The sequence below is a fragment of the Urocitellus parryii genome, chromosome Y, assembly GCF_045843805.1.
Source record: "Urocitellus parryii isolate mUroPar1 chromosome Y, mUroPar1.hap1, whole genome shotgun sequence".
NCBI lineage: Eukaryota > Metazoa > Chordata > Mammalia > Rodentia > Sciuridae > Urocitellus > Urocitellus parryii.
The window spans coordinates 461,231-480,063 of NC_135548.1; the positions used below are offsets into that span (position 1 = coordinate 461,231).

Genomic DNA, 18,833 nt, shown 5'->3' on the forward strand with positions numbered 1-18,833 from the left:
GAATAACAAAAAATATTTTACTAAAACATAAGATTTTGTTGGGGATGTGGCTCAAGCGGTAGCGCACTGACCTGTCATGCGTGCGTCCTGGGTTCAATCCCCAGCACCACATACAAAACAAAGATGTTGTGTCCGCCAATAACTAAAAAATAAATATTTTTTTAAAAAAACAACAACATAAAATTTACAGAATTCCATACAAGCCATACAAAATGGTCACAAGTTTTTTCTTTCTTTTTTTTTCTTTTTTTGAAGGGGGGAAAACTACAACTGACAGCAAAGTGACAATGTTATTAGTGAGGGCTGTGATGTTTGTTTCGTGTTCCCATTTTGATTCAAACAATCAAGCTTGTCCATCTACAGAGTCTAAATAAAGTTAGACTTAGCTAGAGAGCATATTCTAAAGAACTGGTTAGCTGCTTTTAACCAATGCAATTAGCTCACCATAAAGGGGAGTGAAAGGAGTCCATAAAATTAAAATAAAACTACCTTTCCCCTCAAAAAAATTAAAAAAAAAAAACACACCCATACCCCTGGCAGCTAACCCTGACAACTACCTTCATTCATAGTGCTTTATACTTAAACCATGATGGGGGAAATGAATAAAAGCAGAGAGCCACTGCTTTTAAACGTTTTGCAACAATCCAAATGATATTTCTAGCCTCGGCTCATGCTTTACAACAGTAAATCAGGACAAGACATAGATTTGCTAATGTGCATTTAATCACCAAAGAACTGAAGATGTCTGGGCTTTTATTCTGTAATGTTTCTATTAAGACTGTGTCCATTAAATGCAAACAAAAAAGGAAGAAATCTTGGCAGAACAGGAGAAGTGATGCACACTTGATGATCGGATCAATTTAAATATTATTCATGGCATATAGCCTAGTTCATGCTGTAGCTGTTTCTATGGCTTGGGCTTCGTTGGTCTTCCACTGCTCCACTACATCATTTGCTAATGGATCATCTGGATTAGGAGCACTTAACAAAGCCTGGATCAATAGCAGAACTGTGTGTGTCTGCAGTCTGGGGACCACTTATCTTTCTATATATCTAAACATATTATTCCCAACTTGTCTACATTAGGATGATAAATTTTGGTCATGAAACAGTACTTTAGGTGCTGCCATTGGGTATTCTTCTGGAAGGAATAGTTCAAGTTTAAAAGTCCCTCCCTCAAAGGGGGAATCCTGGGGGCCAGCAATGACCACATGAAAATAACGGGCGTTGCTCTCATCTGGTTCTGCTTTAATGTCAGGAACTGGTTCTGCCAGCAAACTCTGGGTTTCCTTGATGATCCTGCGGGGCAGCCCGGCCATCTTGTCAGATCCCGAGTTCAGCCTCTGGTTTCGTCTCCAGCTTTGCTTGCCTCACATGTTTTCTATTTTATTAATTTTGTTATGGAGAAATGCACCTGCAAATATCTAGTTGTTCTCTTCGTGTAATCCCACAAGATAACACAATCCCCAGTTCACAAATTGTGGCAACCCGAGTGTCAATTTGTCTATATGCTATCTCTAGGGGAATCTTCTTTGTGATCCATGCTCAGAAGTCATGTTCTAGGCATTTCCTTAAAGAAAGAACAATAGACTTTCAGAAAGAATCAAGAGATCAGTGAATGCAGTGTTGTCTATATTAAGAGTGCAGGCACAGTGACCCACTGTGGTTGGCAGAATCTCTCTCAATTGCTGAGTTCTGTGATTGCAACAATTTCATACTCAGTCAGCTTTCTTTCCTAAGGGTAAGTACTATTGGGGATGCTAATATTAGCTCTCCACTGCAGAGAAGGTTGTTAGGACATGTAATAGAGGTGTAACCAACAAAGTGACTCATGATACTGCCTTACTTCCTGTGAACTCACCAATGGAAGGGAGGAAAACACTTCGTTGCTTGCCTTCTGAGTGGCTCAATTCTAGTGTTGAAATGTTTGTGAGGAATTGAATGCAGGAAGGATTTGATGGACCAAACCATGGAATTAATAAAAAATTCATAGAATGCTATGGACATCAAGCATGTTGAGTACATATTTCTTCTGCTGTCAATCTCTCCTGACCTCCAGTTATTTGTATGATATTTTAGATCTCAGTGACCTATGAGGATGTGGCTGTGAACTTCACCCAGGAGGAGTGGGCATTGCTGGATCCTTCCCAGAAGAACCTTTACAGAGATGTGATGCTGGAAGTCCTCAGATACCTGGCTTCTATAGGTAATAATGATGCTTTTTAAATTAATCAAATAGAGAACTCATGTTTATTTTTGTCATTTATATAAAACATGAACAGGGAATCCATTGTTGAATTATTGCAGCATAAAAGGCACCTACAATTTGGCAAAGCGGTCCTGTGTTCTAAGAATTCATACAGATTGTTCTGGTTTCTCATTTTAGAAAACAAATTGGATGAAAATAATTTTGAAGATGAGATCAAAAATTCTGAGAGCATTCTAAGGTAATTGTACCCGCAAGAGGTTATTTGAGGGAATCTGAGAAGGTCATATAATTTTTAAAATAGACCCACTCAAGAAGTATGCACAATTTGAAATATATTTATTCTTATAAGATTTTTTTTACCAGAAATATTTACTTAACTGTAACAGATATTCAGTTTTTTTTCCAAGTACTTGGCATGCCAAAAGTATATGAAATTGCATGTGAATATCACTATTTGGATAATCACCATAGGGAAGCTGCATTGCCAAGGATAGTTTCCTTTCAATTTCTTGATTTTGAGGCAATTTGAACACATCAGGAAACCTCGCCTTACCTGATGTTGATAGTAATGTAAGCCTAGGTCCTATAAATAAGTATAAAATCATGAATGAATCAAGCATTGTTAATGTACTGGTCATTCTTCAAAGAAGCCATGTGGTTAACTTCAATGGCCAAGAAGATAGTGTGGGGAAAGTTTCAATGAAATTCCAGTTCTTACCTGGACAAAGAAAAATTTTAGTAAAGTAAATCCATGTGGTTATTATATGTGTGCCAAAGACTTCATATGCCCTTCATTCCTTCATAGGCACATCACATCTCACTCTGGACACAAATGCTACAACCACGAGGAATGTGAAGAGAAGCCACGTGAATTTAAACACTATAGGCAATCCCTGGTTTCTCTAAAAAATGTTCACACACAAATGTTAATACAAACTGGAGAGGGACCTTATGAAAGTACAGTAGGTGGGTACATCTTCAGTTTTTCTAGTGACATTCAAAGACATGAAGATACTCATACTGGGTTGCAACCCTATGAATATCAACAATGTGGTGAAGCCTCAACTTCTTCCACATGTGTTCAAAGACACATGAGAACACACAGTGTAGGTAAACCTTTTCAATGTGACATATGTGGGAAAGCCTTTCATTTCCCTTCTTTATTTAGAAGACATGAAAGAACTCATTCTGGAGAGAAACTCTATGAATGTCAACAAGATCGTGAAACCTTTATTTCACACACAAGTCTTCAAAGGCAGAGGATCACACACATGGGGAATGCACGTTTCAAATGTAAGGTATGTGGGAAAGACTTTGCTTACCCCAGTTTATTTAGAAGACATCAGAGAACACATACTGGAGAGAAGCCCTACGAATGTAAGTGGTGTGGAAAAGCCTTTTCTACATCCAGTTACCTTCAGATTCATGGAAGAACACATACTGGAGAGAAGCCCTATGAATGTAAACAGTGTGGAAAAGTCTTTGCTAATGTTTCTGGCCTTTACAAACATGAAAAAATTCATACTGGAGGCAAGTCCTATGAGTGTAGGCTTTATGGCAAAGCCTTTGCTAATTGTAGTGACCTTCAAAGACATAGAAGAACACATACTGGAGAGAAGTCCTATAAATGTAAGCAGTATGGAAAAGTTTTTGCAAGTTCCAGTGAACTTCAGAGACATGAAAAAACTCATCCTGGAGAGAAGCCCTATGAATGTAAGCAGTGTGGCAAAGCCTTTACTAAATCCACTTATCTTCAGATTCATGGAAGAATTCATACTGGAGAGAAGCCCTATGAATGTAAGCAATGTGGAAAAGCCTTCAGTAGTTTCTCTGGCCTTCACTCACATAAAAAAATTCATACTGGAGAGAAGCCTTATGCATGTAAGCAGTGTAGCAAAGCCTTTGCTAGGTCTTATAGCCTTCGTAGACATGAAAGAACACATACTGGGGAGAAGCCCTATGAATGTAAGCAGTGTAGCAAAGCCTTTACTAGATCCGGTGAGCTTCACTCACATGAAAAAACTCATACTGGAGAAAAGCCCTATGAATGTAAGCAGTGTGGGAAAGCCTTTGTTAGATCCCGTTTCCTTCAGATTCATGGAAGAACGCATACTGGAGAGAAGCCCTATGAGTGTAAGCAGTGTGGAAAAGCCTTCAGTCGTTTCTCTGGCCTTCACTCACATAAAACCATTCATACCGGGGTGAAGCCTTATGCATGTAAACGGTGTGGCAAAGCCTTCGGTCGTTCCTCTGGCCTTTACTTACATAAAAGAATTCATACTGGAGAGAGGCCTTATGCATGTGAGCAGTGTGGCAAAGCCTTTGCTACATCCAGTGGGCTTCACAGACATAGAAGAACGCATACGTGGGGAGAAGACCTATGAATGTAAGCAGTGTGGCAATTTCTTTGCTAGTTCCAGTTACCTTCCCAAACTTGAAAAAACTCATACTGGAGAAAAGCCCTATGAGTGTGATCAATGTGGCAAAGCCTTTGCTAGTTCCAGTGACCTTCAAAGACATGGGAGAACACATATTGGAGAGAAGCTCTATGGTTGTAAACAATGTGGAAAAGCTTTTGTTACATCTGCTCAGCTTCACTTACATGAAGGTTCCCATAGTGCAGAGAAATCGTACTCATGAAAACAATTGGCAAAGTCTTCTGTTAATAATGTTTCACTCTTTAACATGTAGTAAGTTTTCTGTAGAAAAATTCTTTGAATGTGAAATGTGGTAAATCAATATTTCTTGTCAAATTCAAAGAGAAGAAAGTGCTCACATGTCCAAATGTATCTATCTATCTATCTATCTACCTACCTACCTACCTACTTACCTACCTACCTACCTATAAATAGTACTGGGGATTTATCACTGAGCCACAACGTTTTTCCTTTTTATTTTGAGACAGGGATTTCCAGAGTTCCTTAGGGCCTTGCTTAGGTGCTGAGTTTGGCTTCACATTTGTGATCCTTCTGCCTCAGACCCCGAGTCTCTGAGATTAAAGGCAAACTCTACTAGATTCAACTGAATAAAGCATTAAATGTGAAGAATTTGGAAAATCATTCCATTTTTTCTGTTGCCTTCAAAGTCATTTCACTCACACTGGAAAAAAAAAAAACCCTCAGAATGTGGAAGATTGAGTACATTCTGTCAGCTTCCCATCCCAGCCCTGCTTTCCTTCTCATATATGACAATACAGAGAGAAGCCCTGAGAATGTGATTAATGTGGGAAGTTTTCTAATTTTCCGAGTTTTTATAAGTTCTGGGAAGACTCTTCTTGAAAGATTCATGCCAAAATGAATAAATCATGTGCAAGTAAGTGTTCAAGTGTTTCAGTTTTGTTCACTTGTATGAAAGGACTCATACTGTGGAAAATCCTGTGGAAAAGCTTTCATGGTTTCCTTCAAAGACATTAAGGGATTCACATCAGGGATAACCCTTCTGTTCTTTCAACAATGTGATGACACTTTCACTTTTCCATGTTCTTTTTGAACATCATGGAAGCACTCACTCTGGAGAAAAGCCTTGTATATAAAAATGTGGTGAGACCTTCAGTTGTTTCAGATCCATTTATTTATTTTTATTTTTTTTAAAGAGAGAGTGAGAGGGGCTGGAGATGTGGCTCAGCGGTAGTGCGCTCGCCTGGCATGCGTGCGGCCCGGGTTCGATCCTCAGCACCACATACCAACAAAGATGTTGTGTCTACCGAGAACTAAAAAATAAATATTAAAAATTCTCTCTCTCTCTCTCTCTCTCTCTCTCTCTCTCTCTCTCTCTCTCCTCTCTCACTCTCTCTTAAAAAAAAAAAGAGAGAGTGAGAGAGAGAGAGAGGAGGACAGAGAGAGAGAGAGAGAGAAAATTGTAACATTTATTTTTTCTTAGTTCTCGGCAGACACAACATCTTCGCTTGTATGTGGTGCTGAGGATCGAACCCAGTCCGCAGGAACGCTAGGCGAGAGCGCTACCACCTGAGCCACATCCCCAGCCCTTCAGATCCATTTAGACTTACATAGACTTGAGAATTTTTTATTTTAATTTCTTTTACTTTTTTTTTTTTTTTTTTTTGGTACCAGGGATTCAACCCAAAGACACTTAACCACTGAGCCACATTCTAGTTCTTTTTTTTTTTTTTTTCAAATATTTAGACATGGTCTCACTGAATTGCTTTGGTCCTCACTATGTTGCTGAGGTTGACTTTGAACTTGAGATCTCCTGCCTCAGCCTGCTTTTCCAGTGGAATTTTAGTCATGCAACCCCTTCAGCAAGAATCCTCTTTTTCTGAGAAAACCAGTGTAGGCGTTTAAAAAGGGGGTGTGCCTTCATTTCTTTCTATTCAGAGGTAAGGAGAATGCATCCTGGAGTGGATGTAGGAATTGTGTCAGTATGAAGATGTGAAAGCAACATGTTTCTCCCTGTTAAATATCTCTTCTTGTTAGATTTAATTTTTCTCTCTATATTTGTTGATCGGTAGTCAACTCTCCCATATGATGACATAATCTCATATTTACTCTGTGTGTGTGTGTGCACAAAATCTAGTGTGTAGTATGATTTTGTACATAGAAGTATTTTATAGAATAGTGCACGAGATTTGTAGTTAAAATGTATGAACCTGTATTGGCAGCTTTTTAATTTTTTTTTAGAGTTTTCATCTCTCTTCTTCTTTTGAGTCCAGTTTCTCTCATATTGCCCATTTTTTTTTCCACTAAAGACCTTAGCAAACAAATGATATTTTATGGGCTGGGGATGTGCCTCAAGCAGTAGAGCACTCACCTGGAATGCGTGCGGCCCGGGTTCGATCCTCAGCACCACATACCAATAAAGGTGTTGTGTCCGCCGAGCATTAAAAAATAAATATTAAAAATTCTCTCTCTCTCTCTCTCTCTCTCTTTCTCTCTCTCTCTCTCTCTATCTCCCCTCTCACTCTCTCTTTAAAAAGATAAAAAACAAACAAATGATATTTTATGACTCTGGTCTCATAATTAAAAATAACTTTTTCCAGGTTTATGAATAATATGATATTTTCTGTCTCCTCATATATCTTATGACTCTTATATATGTTGTGAAAAAATTAAAAACTGTGAGAAGTTTTAAATATAAATACCAGGGTCATAGAATTGAGGGCCAAAGAAAATAAGCATTACTATTATAATTATCGTTGTCATCATCACGACCACCATCACCATCATATCTGAAGTGCATAAGCCCTGATCCCATCCCTACCCCTTTTTATTTATATTTTTAAATTTTGATTGAAGTATTTTATAAATTCTTTCCAAGGGCCTCAGTATGTTGGTGAGGCTGGGTTTGAACTTGTGATTCTCATTCTATAGCCACTGGGATTACAGATGTGCTATCATGCCTGGCTCCTTGATGTTTCTTGAGACTTTGATGTAAATCAATATATGCCTGGTTTTTGTAGAGTTTCCAAGTCTTAATTGATTCATAGGCGAGAATTCCTTTTTACTGTGTTTATGTATACTAATGCCCTTAAAGCTCTAAGATTTTACAATGATTCTGAGCATCACAAAGACATTAATTCACGGCTTATACCCCAAATTTTTATATTTCCAGTTGGACTAAACTGAAGTCCATTTTGAAAAATTTTATTTTCTATAATTTTTGTTGAAAAGAGGGTGGGAGAATTGTTTTAATATTTAAGGGAAAAAACTATTCATTTGTATTAAGATCTTATGATAAAATGAAATGTAAGTAATCAACATGAGTATTACAGAAAGTTTTTTAACAAACATTTTTTTGTTCCCTCTGTGCACCAGACACCAGATAATCAACTTTGCAGAGTCACAGAGACTATGGAACATGCCCTGGTGCTCATGTGAGTGTCATCTAAAGCACCAAGTGACACTACGAAAGCAAACACCTGAGAGGGCTGAGTTGTGCCACCCACACTTGCACACTCATACCCACGTGCACATGCATGTACAGGATCAAGTCACCCTTTCTCTACATATTCTCCCTAGTGCAGTTCTTTCATCCTCTCTGTGTAATGCAACTATTGATTTCTTTGACTTTTCTCACAACATTGCTACCCACTATTTTTTTTCTTAAAAATCAATTATTACATCATGTCTTCTCAACTTATTCTTTTGTGTCTTTCTAAAGTTTGCTTACACATTATGTATGTGAGTTGAGGCCTGTGCACTCCAGCATTCTGGGCAGATTGGCTAAATATCTCTTTTTTCCTCCTTTGCTCCCTTCTTTCCTTCAGATTTCACCCAGGAGTTCTCCACTACTGAGCTTCCCCCTAGCTCTTTTATTGTTATTTTTTGAGATGGGGTGACGCTGGCCTCAAACTTGTGGTCACCCTGCCTCAGCCTCCTAGATGCTGGGACCATAGAGATGTGACCCTTTGTGCCCTGCAACTGGCCTCTTCCTTTTCCTTGGTGCCTTATTGGCCTGTTGATGACTCTGGGACCACCACTGTGTCACTCGTGTTTCTTCTAAGTCTCATGTGTTGTGTTGTAAGTAGGCACATTAAAGGGCATTATAAAAGTTGTAATTTGTATCTATTGTTAGGAGAGGCATCTTCTCCAAATATACTTTGCCCTGTACTTAATTGAGTTGCTTTCTATTTCTTCTCATTCCCTGGTACCAGGGACCCAATCTTGCCTTGTTCCTGCTAGACAGGTGCTCTAGCACTAAGCACTCCCCTTGCTCAGGTGGTGAGTTTGCTGCTGCTGTGTGTGTGGACCCACTGATGACCACGTAAGTAGATGCAGCACTGCAGGTTTTCCTCCATGTTTTCATCTGGTCCCTTTCTTCTTAAACATCTTTAACAGCAGGGAATTTTAACCACTGACATCCAATTTAGCTTTTATCACCATGATTAATACTTAGGTGGAATATGCCGGAAAACCCAGGCTGGACTTCTCTCTGTGTTCAGGGAATCTCAGTAGCCCTGGAACCATCATGTGATGATTTTCTTCATACACAGCATGTGATCAAAACTAGGTAAGGAGGGCCTCAGTTGAATGTCCTAATGTATTGGTGCCTCCTTCTGCACATAAGAATCTTAAGTAAGCTTCTCCAGAGACCCTCACCATAATGTTCTTTAAAACAAATATCAGAAAAAAGATTTGCAAAGAACTCAATATGCGTTAGAATGAATATGTAATTATATGACTGCTTCTTTTCTAGTAAAGGTTGGAAGACATGTGAATAATCTCAAAAATGATTAAAACTTCACTTTCTTGAACAACCAAAAAAATTTTATGTAGACTCCTACAAAAAAAATAAATAAATAAAAATGAATAAACGTCCACCCCCTCCCCACCCTGGGTGTAAAGATAATAAAATTCCAACATCAAAGTACAAAAAATCTTAGGTGATACCCTTCTGAGCCCTGCTGTCAATGCCTCTGCTTCCTGAGTCTTCCCCAGGCATCCAGCCTAGTGCATAATTTTGTGCTATTAAGAGCATTCACATTGATGTATGACCATCACTGCCATGCATCTTCAGAGGTTTTTAATCTGTCCAAAGTAAAACTCATGAAACACTCTCTCCCCTTCCCTTAGTCCCAGGCAACTTTCACTCCAATTCCTGTCGCTAGTTCATGACTGGCTTCGGTCATGAAGTATAATCTCTTCAATGTTCATTGTTATTGTGGCCTATGTTTCTGTGTACATTTTTGTCTCCACAGTTAGTTTATCATTGTGTATATGTATCACATTTATTTATGTATTATAACTATTTGTGCATGTGGGTGTGTATGTGTGTAGGCACCCCACTGGTGAAAATACTGGATTATTTATTAAGTCAAGGATTATTGTTTTGAGGAATCAATGTACTGCTTAACACATTGACATCACTATTTCAAATTTCCAAAATACTCAGCAAAGCTTCAAGTTCTACGCACATTTTGTCATTTATTTTTGAAAATTTTTTTTTCTTGTGGGTGTGAAATGGCTTCTCATTGTGAATTTGATCCACATTTCACTGATGAGTACGGGTGCAGGATATGTTTTAATGTGTTTATTATACATTTGGATATCCTTCTTGGAGAGATTTAGTCTTCAAGTTCTTTGTTCATTTTCTAGTTGTTCTTTCTCATTCATGTGTGCACACATAATACTAATTGTGTGGATCTTAATGTTTCATCATGTGACCTTTCCTCAAGTCTAGTGAACTTTGGCTCTAATATAATATATAAGCCTACAAAGCACAGAATTATTGGTGGTACTTCTCAAAATTGTCCAATGATGAACTTCATCAAGACTGGAATCTTCTATACTCTTCTGATGTGCATATTCTCAGGATGACAGCTCCTCCTTCCACTTCCACAGATCCAAATGAAAAACCTTGTGTTCAAATTCATTTTTTGAAGAGTCCATAAAGCTGTGAGTTTGGTGTATAAGCATCCCAGAAGCACATACCACAAATGCTATTTGTGAAGAGCTTCGGCACAGCTGGGAAGCTGCAGTGAACATAGGCATAGAAGTCAGATATGGGAATGACATTTTACTGAACTCTGGAGATTGGATGAAAACCAAAAAGAGACTGGGTGGAAGTGAACAGTGAAAATTCAGAGTATAATTTCTGTGACTTCGCATGTGAGGTCTTGGCAATAAGAATTCACTGTGAATTTTAGAACAGAGAAAAAATGATGTTCCCTGACTTAAGATATGCCACACCTGGGAATGTTGTACAAAGAATATTAAAGAAGATTAAAAAAAACATTTTCTTACGTAATAAAACAAAGAAATATTTGAAGTAAGCCTTAAAAATAAATATAGAAGAAATAAATGATGCTGTGATGATTTTAAAACATTTTGTAATATGGACCTCTATTGGATGAATTTAAATGAATTTTCCATGCCTATGTCCTGGAAAAATAATTCCTTATACTAATTTGTAAATGCATTAGTGGATATACAAGAGTTTCATATTCTACTGAAGTTGTAACAAATATTATGGTTCACTAAATTTCCAAGTTTCTTAGAAAACATTTTGGTCATAATTAGTCTCAGAAAATATTAATTGTTGAAGAAGAACATGAGATTTCTTTTTGACAAATACAAAAAAAAAACCTGGTACTTAATTTAAATTAAGTTATTTAATGAATAACATACATCCTGATTGCAGAAAAAAATTTTCCAAATTGACTTAATAATCATTACTTGACACACTGATTCTTTTTTCTCACACCAAGGTGAACTCATAAAGCTCTGTGGCAAATTATGATCAAGTGTCCATTGATTTTATCTTGTTGGAATTGTTTCCATCATAGAGAGTTAGTCTTGTTGGGCACAGTGTCACACACTTAGAACTCCAGTGGACCAGGAGGCTGAGGGAGGAGGATGACAAAGTTTTGCTCATCCCCTTAGTGAGGCCTTAACAACATAGCAAGACCCAGTGTCAAAATAAAAATTAAAAGGTCTGCGGATGTTGCTCAGTGGTTTTGCACTCCTGGGCTTAATCCCCAGTACCAAATAATAAAAATATAAAAATGGATTTAGTCTTTCCTCTTCATTTGCATTGCTCTCATCTTCCTAATGGCTCTAATTGACAACCTATCCATGATCCTTCTCACCCTCCTGCATGTCCTCCTCCACACGTTCCTCTATTCCCTGCTTAGTTGGCTGTCCCTCATTGATGTAAGTTACATCTCCACACATGTCCCTAAGATGGCGTTTTCTTTCCTAGTTCAGTGAATGTGAAATTCAGAGTTTCTCCTTTCTTTGTTTAATAAGTAGAGATACACTATTCCTGATATCTGTGTTATTTGTTCATTTGTTTGTTTTGGTACTAGGGATTGAACTCATGGGCACTTGTCCACTGAGCCACATCCCCAGCACAATTTTATATTTTAATGAGAGACAGAGTCTCACTGAGTTTCCAAGTGCCTCACTTTTGCAGAGGCTGGCTGTGAACTTGTGATACTCCTGTCTCATCCTCTTTAGGGATTACATGCATGTGCCATGGTGCCTTGTGAAAATAGTTCTTTAAAAAGGGCTTTATCAACTCCTGTGCTCCCATCACATATACACTCCATATCTATCTCTTATTGCTGATTTAGGCCCATCAATCATTTTTTTCTGCTATGTCTCCATCATTTTGGCCCTAGTTTTTAATGAACATCTGGGTCCAGGAGAACACAGTGTTTGTGAGCATTACCTTCTCCTTAGGTTTGCATTAACTGGAATCATTTCTTGTGGTCAAGTCTTTCTTGCTCTGTGTTGCATGCCCTCAGGGCAGAGGAAAAGGCCTACTCCTCCTGCAGCACCCCACTTCACTGTGCATCCTTTGCTTACACTTACCCACAGCCAAGATCCCTCTGATCTACAGCAGAGGACAAGGTTCTGGCTGTCTTTTCTACCACCTCACCTCAATGCTCAACTCCATCTTCTACAACCTTAGGAACAAAGACGGGTTGGGGCCCTGAGCAGATGGACCAAGAGAGTCTGGTGTGTGTAATGTAGAATAACTTTCTGTGTCTTTCCCCGGGACTTAGCTACAAGTCCATTCAACAATGCATAGTAACTGAAAATATTACTTCACACCAAGAATGTAGAGACACAAACAATCTAGAATATAAATACACTTTTCAGGTCTGTACAAAATTGTCTTATAAACGTGTAATTTGAAATAAGACTTTAATTGTGTATTGTCCACAACATATAAATATGTGTATTTTCTGCTAATGTACTATCATAGAGGAAATTTTTTTTCTTGCTCTTGCTGAAACAAGATTGGAAATTGTCTACCTGGATTGGCATTCAGCATAACAATTTCAATATAATCAATTTGTCTTCTAATATTGTTAATTTATTATTTATGCACATCCAAAACAGGAAAAGAAATTTTGTTGAGTAATGGATCTAATCAATAGCAGTACGTTTTGTGTTTTCTTTCCCACATTGTATAATTTACCCATTATCAATTATCTTTCTTTCAATTTAGAAAAATCATTACAGAATTCAGCAGAGAACTCATTAGAAATATTAAACTCTTCATTTTTGAGGTCACATTTCAAGCTAATGCTTTTTTGTGAAGGCTGAATGCAAAATGAATGAACATCAATGAGGACTCAAGCAGAGGTCAAGGGTGAGGGCAGGTATGATATAATATGGACAGGCTAGGGTTCAGTCTGATGAGCCACATTAGATATACGGAGGACCTACAACCATCCTCCCCATGCTCAGCACACAATCCAGTAACATTCCACATAGCCACTGCTCCTTGCATATTCACACTGTATGTCAAATGACGCTTTACATTCTACCTGCCACTTCTCATACTTTTACTGAAATGAGTGAGGGAAAGTGAACAATTATACACTAAGATTTTCAGTCACACTTAGCACATATTACAAGGTGATCTTAAAAATATTTAATTTGAGAAAAAATAGATTATTTTACCAAGATTTTCTAGAATATTTCTAACTGGAAAAGGTTTGGTATAAATTTCTGATGAATCATTGAAAAATAAACATTTTAATATGCAAAATTCACAATTTTCCAAAAATAATTTATGATCTAATAACATGTAATTCTTAGTATAAATGAAATTTATATCCTCCAGGTTTTTAAACTTCAAAAAGAAGCAACATGCACACACATATTGATATTTGGCAGTTTTGAATATCCAAACCACAGATGTGCACCTATGAGGAAAATTTTTCACCTCTAAGGTATACTCTTGGATGTAAATTTAAATACAAACTCTTTAACAGTATTCATAGATTCTCACAGAGAAGTGTTCAGGAACAAGAGAGAAAAACAGCTTCTCAAAAGTCTGTTCTCACCTCTTGCACTGTTTTACACCCAGGAGAGGACCTGCCCAAATAAAACCAGACAATGGCTCGCATTTACCAGCAAGGCCTTTTGAGGATTTCTGTGCAGAGTGGAATATTAAACATACCACTAGTATTCCTTACAGCCCTCAGTAGCAAGGAATAGTGAAAAGAGCCTACAAAGAGCTGAAGGCTGCCATATGAAAACAAAAGGAGGGAGACAGCACCTCCTCACCATCTCCCCATGGTATTCATAAGAGTATCCTCTTTTCTCTGAATTTATTAACAGTGCCTAAAGGTGATGACTGCACACCTAGCTTCAAATATTGGCCCCTTGATTGGGCCTTCTCATTAACCCCCCCTTTTTTAACATTTATTTTTTAGTTCTCGGCAGACACAACATCTTTGTATGTGGTGCTGAGGATCGAACCCAGGCTGCATGCATGCCAGGCGAGTGCGCTACCGCTTGAGCCACATCCCCAGTCCCTCATTAACCCTTAATACAATATAAAGACTCCTTTACCAATCAGTGGTAGGAGCCTTCACCACTCATGAAGATAGATAGGGGGTTTGCTTGTGTCTTCCCAGAAAAAAATCTACAGCCCCATCTGACCCTAGATGCCTACCCAACATGATGGCCTGCTGCACAATATAAATGAGAGGACACAAAAATGCAAGAGGGCATGAGGACCCCAGAAAGAGAACTGTCACAGGATCACATGGGGGGATATAAAAGGACTTATTCACCAGGTGAAAAATATTGGAGAAAGCCAGGTTGGTGGTTCTAATTCTCCTGGGCAAGTCTTTTTTCTACTTTTATGTAGAGCTCTAACCATCGAGAGTGCCATGGCCCAGGTAAATTGGGCCCTGGTCACTAGACCACCCCTTTTTGCTGTGGCTAATTGGGAAGGGGCTTTACCTAAGCTCTTTTTCTAAAAACTCCAACCTTATTGACCCTGAGTTATTCATCCAGGAGGTGACTGTAACCTGGAATGCCAGCATTTCCCATCCTACTCTGCTCATTTGTATCTCTGTAGCAGACAAAGATGCCTATAATCCAAACAGAAGGGCTAAATCATCACAGTGAGGACATATCCAAAAACACAATCTACAAGCAGAAAAAAAAGTGAAATTAAAAGAAAAATTGATAAAGGAGATTGAACACCGAACAATAATAGTAGTAGAAGACAGGAAATAAATTATTAATGGAATCAGTCTAAAGTGTTTACCATCTGAAGTCAGGCATGACAATATTAAAGGAGTTCTGAGACCATGGCAAGGTTGTCAAGATATTTTACTATTCATAATATTCCAAGAAAGAAAATTTGTTCATGAGATTGTTGAGAGGCTAAAGGACCAGAGGTGCTTTCGAGAGGCTAAAGGACCAGAGGTATTGTGGATTTCAGTTTCTCACCAATAAATTGGAAGGCACAGGGAATTTTTAAAATAGAATATTGAAGCTAACTAGAGTGTCATTTACACAGAGCCTTAAATAAATATTTTAAAGCCTCCAAGTTTAAGTTCCTAGGACATTTTTAAAAATTGTTTATTCATTCTGCTTTGTTATATATCACAGCAGAATGTATTTCAGTTCCTAGTACATATTGAGTACAATTATTCATGGCTCTGGTTGTACATAAAGTAGTGTCACATCATTTGTGTCTTTATACATGTCCTTAGGGTAATGATGCCCATCTCATTTCACCATCTTTCTTACCCACATGCCCCTTCTTTTTCCATGTATCCCCTTTGCCTTATCTAAAGTTCTGCTATTCCTCCCATGCTCTCCCCCATCCCCTTTGTCAATCAGCATTCTAATATAAGAAAAAAAAATCTGACTTTTGCTTTTTTGGGAAATTGGCTTACTTCATTTAGCATAATATTCTCCATCTGCACCCATCTATCTGCAAATATCCTAATTTTATTCTCTTTTTATGCTGAATAATATTCCATTGTGTATATATACCACAGTTTCTTAATCCACTCATCTATTGAAGAGCATCTAGCCTGGTTTTACAAATTAGCTATTATAATTTTGCTGCTATAAACATTGATATGGCTGTGTCACTCTAATATAATGTTTTAAAATCCTTTGTGTGTAAACCCGGGAGTGGGATAGCTGGTTCAAATGGTGGCTCCATTCCCAGTTTGACAAGGAATCTCCATAGAGTTATCCATATTGATTGCACCAACCTGCTCTCCCTCCAGCAATGTATGAGAGTCCATTTTTCCCCAGATCCTTGCCAACACATAATGTGTTTTTTGTTCTTAAAAGCTGCCATTTTGACTGGAGTGAAAGAAAATTTTAAACTAATTTTGATCTCTAAGAATCTTTATAAAATAAGCTGTGTTTCTCTAAAAAGAGCATAGTGAAGGAAGATGTGAGCTAAAGGGACTCAGGGTCGACCAGGAGCCAGACAGGGCCGGGATCTGTTCGGCTGTGCCTTTGATGTGGAGGTGTGCCAGGGCACAGCAGGCTGCGCAGACAGACATCCGTCCAGGCTCTGGTACATCCTGATGGGTGGCTTTTCCTTCCTGAGGTGTAGATCGTCAGGCAGTCGCTGCTCTCTGGATGTCACACTCTCAGGTCTCATTGTAGTGAAATGTGTCTGTGTGGGATCTAATTGGAGGCCGCATTCTCTCTGCTCTGGAGGAGAACAGGTTATTCCCCACCCACACATGCACTACCGCCCCTAGTGCTGTTCACCTCCTGATGACACGTGGATGACTCCCGCTGTTGTCCTAAGTCATCTCTCTATGATTTTTGACCCCCTGCAGGCACAATCCTGTGGAATGTGCACTTCCTGACCCTGATCTTTGAGCCAGAGTGCACCTGAGCCTGCCAAGGGGAAGGGGTCTGCTGTGGTTTGAGGTCCAGTGGTCCAGCTTGACCCGCCTTTGCTCTTTGTTCTCTGAAGAGTCCCCTGGAAGACCCTCATCCTTACAACTATCTCAGAGCCCTGGTTCCACAAAGTGATGGGCAGAGGCCTGCAGGCCTTGGAGGAGGATCAGTGGTCACTGAGCCCCTTCCCCAGCAGCTGGGCATCCTGCACAACCTGTAGAGGACCTGGCTGAAGCCTTGCCATGGCCCTTTTACCCTGTGCTGGTGCGACACAGAAGACCAAGGGCAGTGACCAACTGTGTGGAAAGGCCTGGAGCTTGGTCCAAACAGCTCCTTAGTCTGTCTTCAGGCATTCTTTGCATGATGACCAGTGATTCCCCACATCAGCACTTAAAGTCACAATGCACAAACCACACTGAATAAAATGCACCCTCAGGGGCTACTCTGAGCACCCAGCAAAGAGACCAGAACTTCCTGCAATTAGAGGCTGAGACAGAAGACTCTAATCAAGCCTGGAGGAGACCACTCTGCAAACAGAAGGTGTTTCCAAATTGCACAGACTTGAAGGAGTAGAAGAGGAAAGCCCCACAGGACAAAGGTGACTCTGTTAAGTCATGGCACGTGACTAGGAATTAAATCTTTGCTTATGGCTTTCAGGAGCAACAAAGGCTCCATCCTCTGGACCCCATCCCTTCCCAAAAGCCCCTAATTCTTAAAACCATCACTTTTGTGGTAAAGATTTTTATATAAGAATTTTGGAGGGACTCCCATACTCAGGTCATTGCAGTGGTCAGAGGGCTGGTGTGTCACTGTATTAGTCTTCCTGGGCTGCTGTAACAAAACAGCCAGGCCAGGGGCTTGTAGACCACAGAATCTGAATCCTTATTGATGACCTCATGGCAGTCACCACCTGTAGCCACCTCCACATTTTCCTGATGGCCAAATCCAACTTCAATTCAGTGGATCTTGGGATAAGAAAAGAAATGGCAGCTGGTCAACCCTAGGAGCCCTACTTTCTTACCAAATCCCATGCTTTGTGGAACAGAAAGCCAGCATATTTGGCCAGCTCTGTCCTCTTTCACCAGCCCATCTCATCACCTCTGAGATCTTCAGCATCCTCTGGGCTGGGTCATCCTCTCCAGAGTCAACCACACATTTGACAATGTTGGCTTTGTAGCCCAAGTCCCCACAGAGGCTCCAATTTCTTACCCCATAAGTGTCAAGCTATCAATTCTGCAAATGTATCAACACAATTATATTTTTTAGTTATTATTATTACTAATAGTAGTAGTGGTACCAGGGATTGAACCAAGGGTGCTTTAGCACTGAGCTGCATACCAACATTTAGATTTTACTTTGAGACAGACTCTAAGTTGTTTAGGGCCTTGGTAAGTTGCTGAGCCTGACTCCCATGTTGCAGTCTTCTTTTCTCAGCCTCCTGAGTCACTAGAATTATCGGTGTGCACCACTACACCTGACTTCAACATGATTATTGATATTGGGCATTAAAATAGGCTGGAAATCATAATGTAGAGCTTATGTTTTATTGCATTATGATTTAACTGTTATTAGATAACAATATGCTCTGTTACGTGATGTTTTGAACTTTCTCATCTTTCCCTATTCAAGCAAACTTCCTCAACTACCTCTCCACAGGGAAGCAGCACCCTCTGACCCCAGAGCATTTGTAACCCAGGATCATGCTCAGTACATTTGATAGTCTACCTAGCAGCACACAACATACTTATTTTCTGAGATTCTATGACATCTCTGCTCCCAGGACCCAAGGTCTCCTTAATAAACATAATCTTGTCTGCCGTGGTGGTGTATGCCTGTAATCCCAGCTGCTTGGGAGGCTGTGACAGGCAGATTCAGCTCCTGGAGGTCTATGGGGTCCCAGGAATCTGGTATAACAGTGGGAATAAAAAATGGACCCCTCCACCATACTCAAGCCACACCCAGTTAAAAAACTCCAGAAGCCGCAAACTCGCTGGGCAGCCAGAAAGGAGAACCTGTCCCCAAGGGCACCTCCCAGG

At 39.4% G+C, this 18,833-nt stretch overlaps 1 protein-coding gene and 1 pseudogene across 1 annotated transcript; one reads left to right on the forward strand and one right to left on the reverse strand.

Annotated features, from left to right (window-relative positions):
* Window positions 1–860: 860 nt before the first annotated feature.
* LOC144250925 (ubiquitin-conjugating enzyme E2 N pseudogene) lies at window positions 861–1,319 on the reverse strand (annotated as a pseudogene).
* Window positions 1,320–3,480: 2,161 nt separating this feature from the next.
* LOC144251130 (uncharacterized) lies at window positions 3,481–16,792 on the forward strand. The gene is made up of 3 exons (XM_077794225.1): window positions 3,481–4,547; window positions 4,630–4,763; window positions 16,734–16,792. The coding sequence occupies exons 1-3, from the start codon at window positions 3,481–3,483 to the stop codon at window positions 16,790–16,792; spliced, it is 1,260 nt and encodes a 419-aa protein (XP_077650351.1).
* The last annotated feature ends 2,041 nt before the right edge of the window (window positions 16,793–18,833 follow it).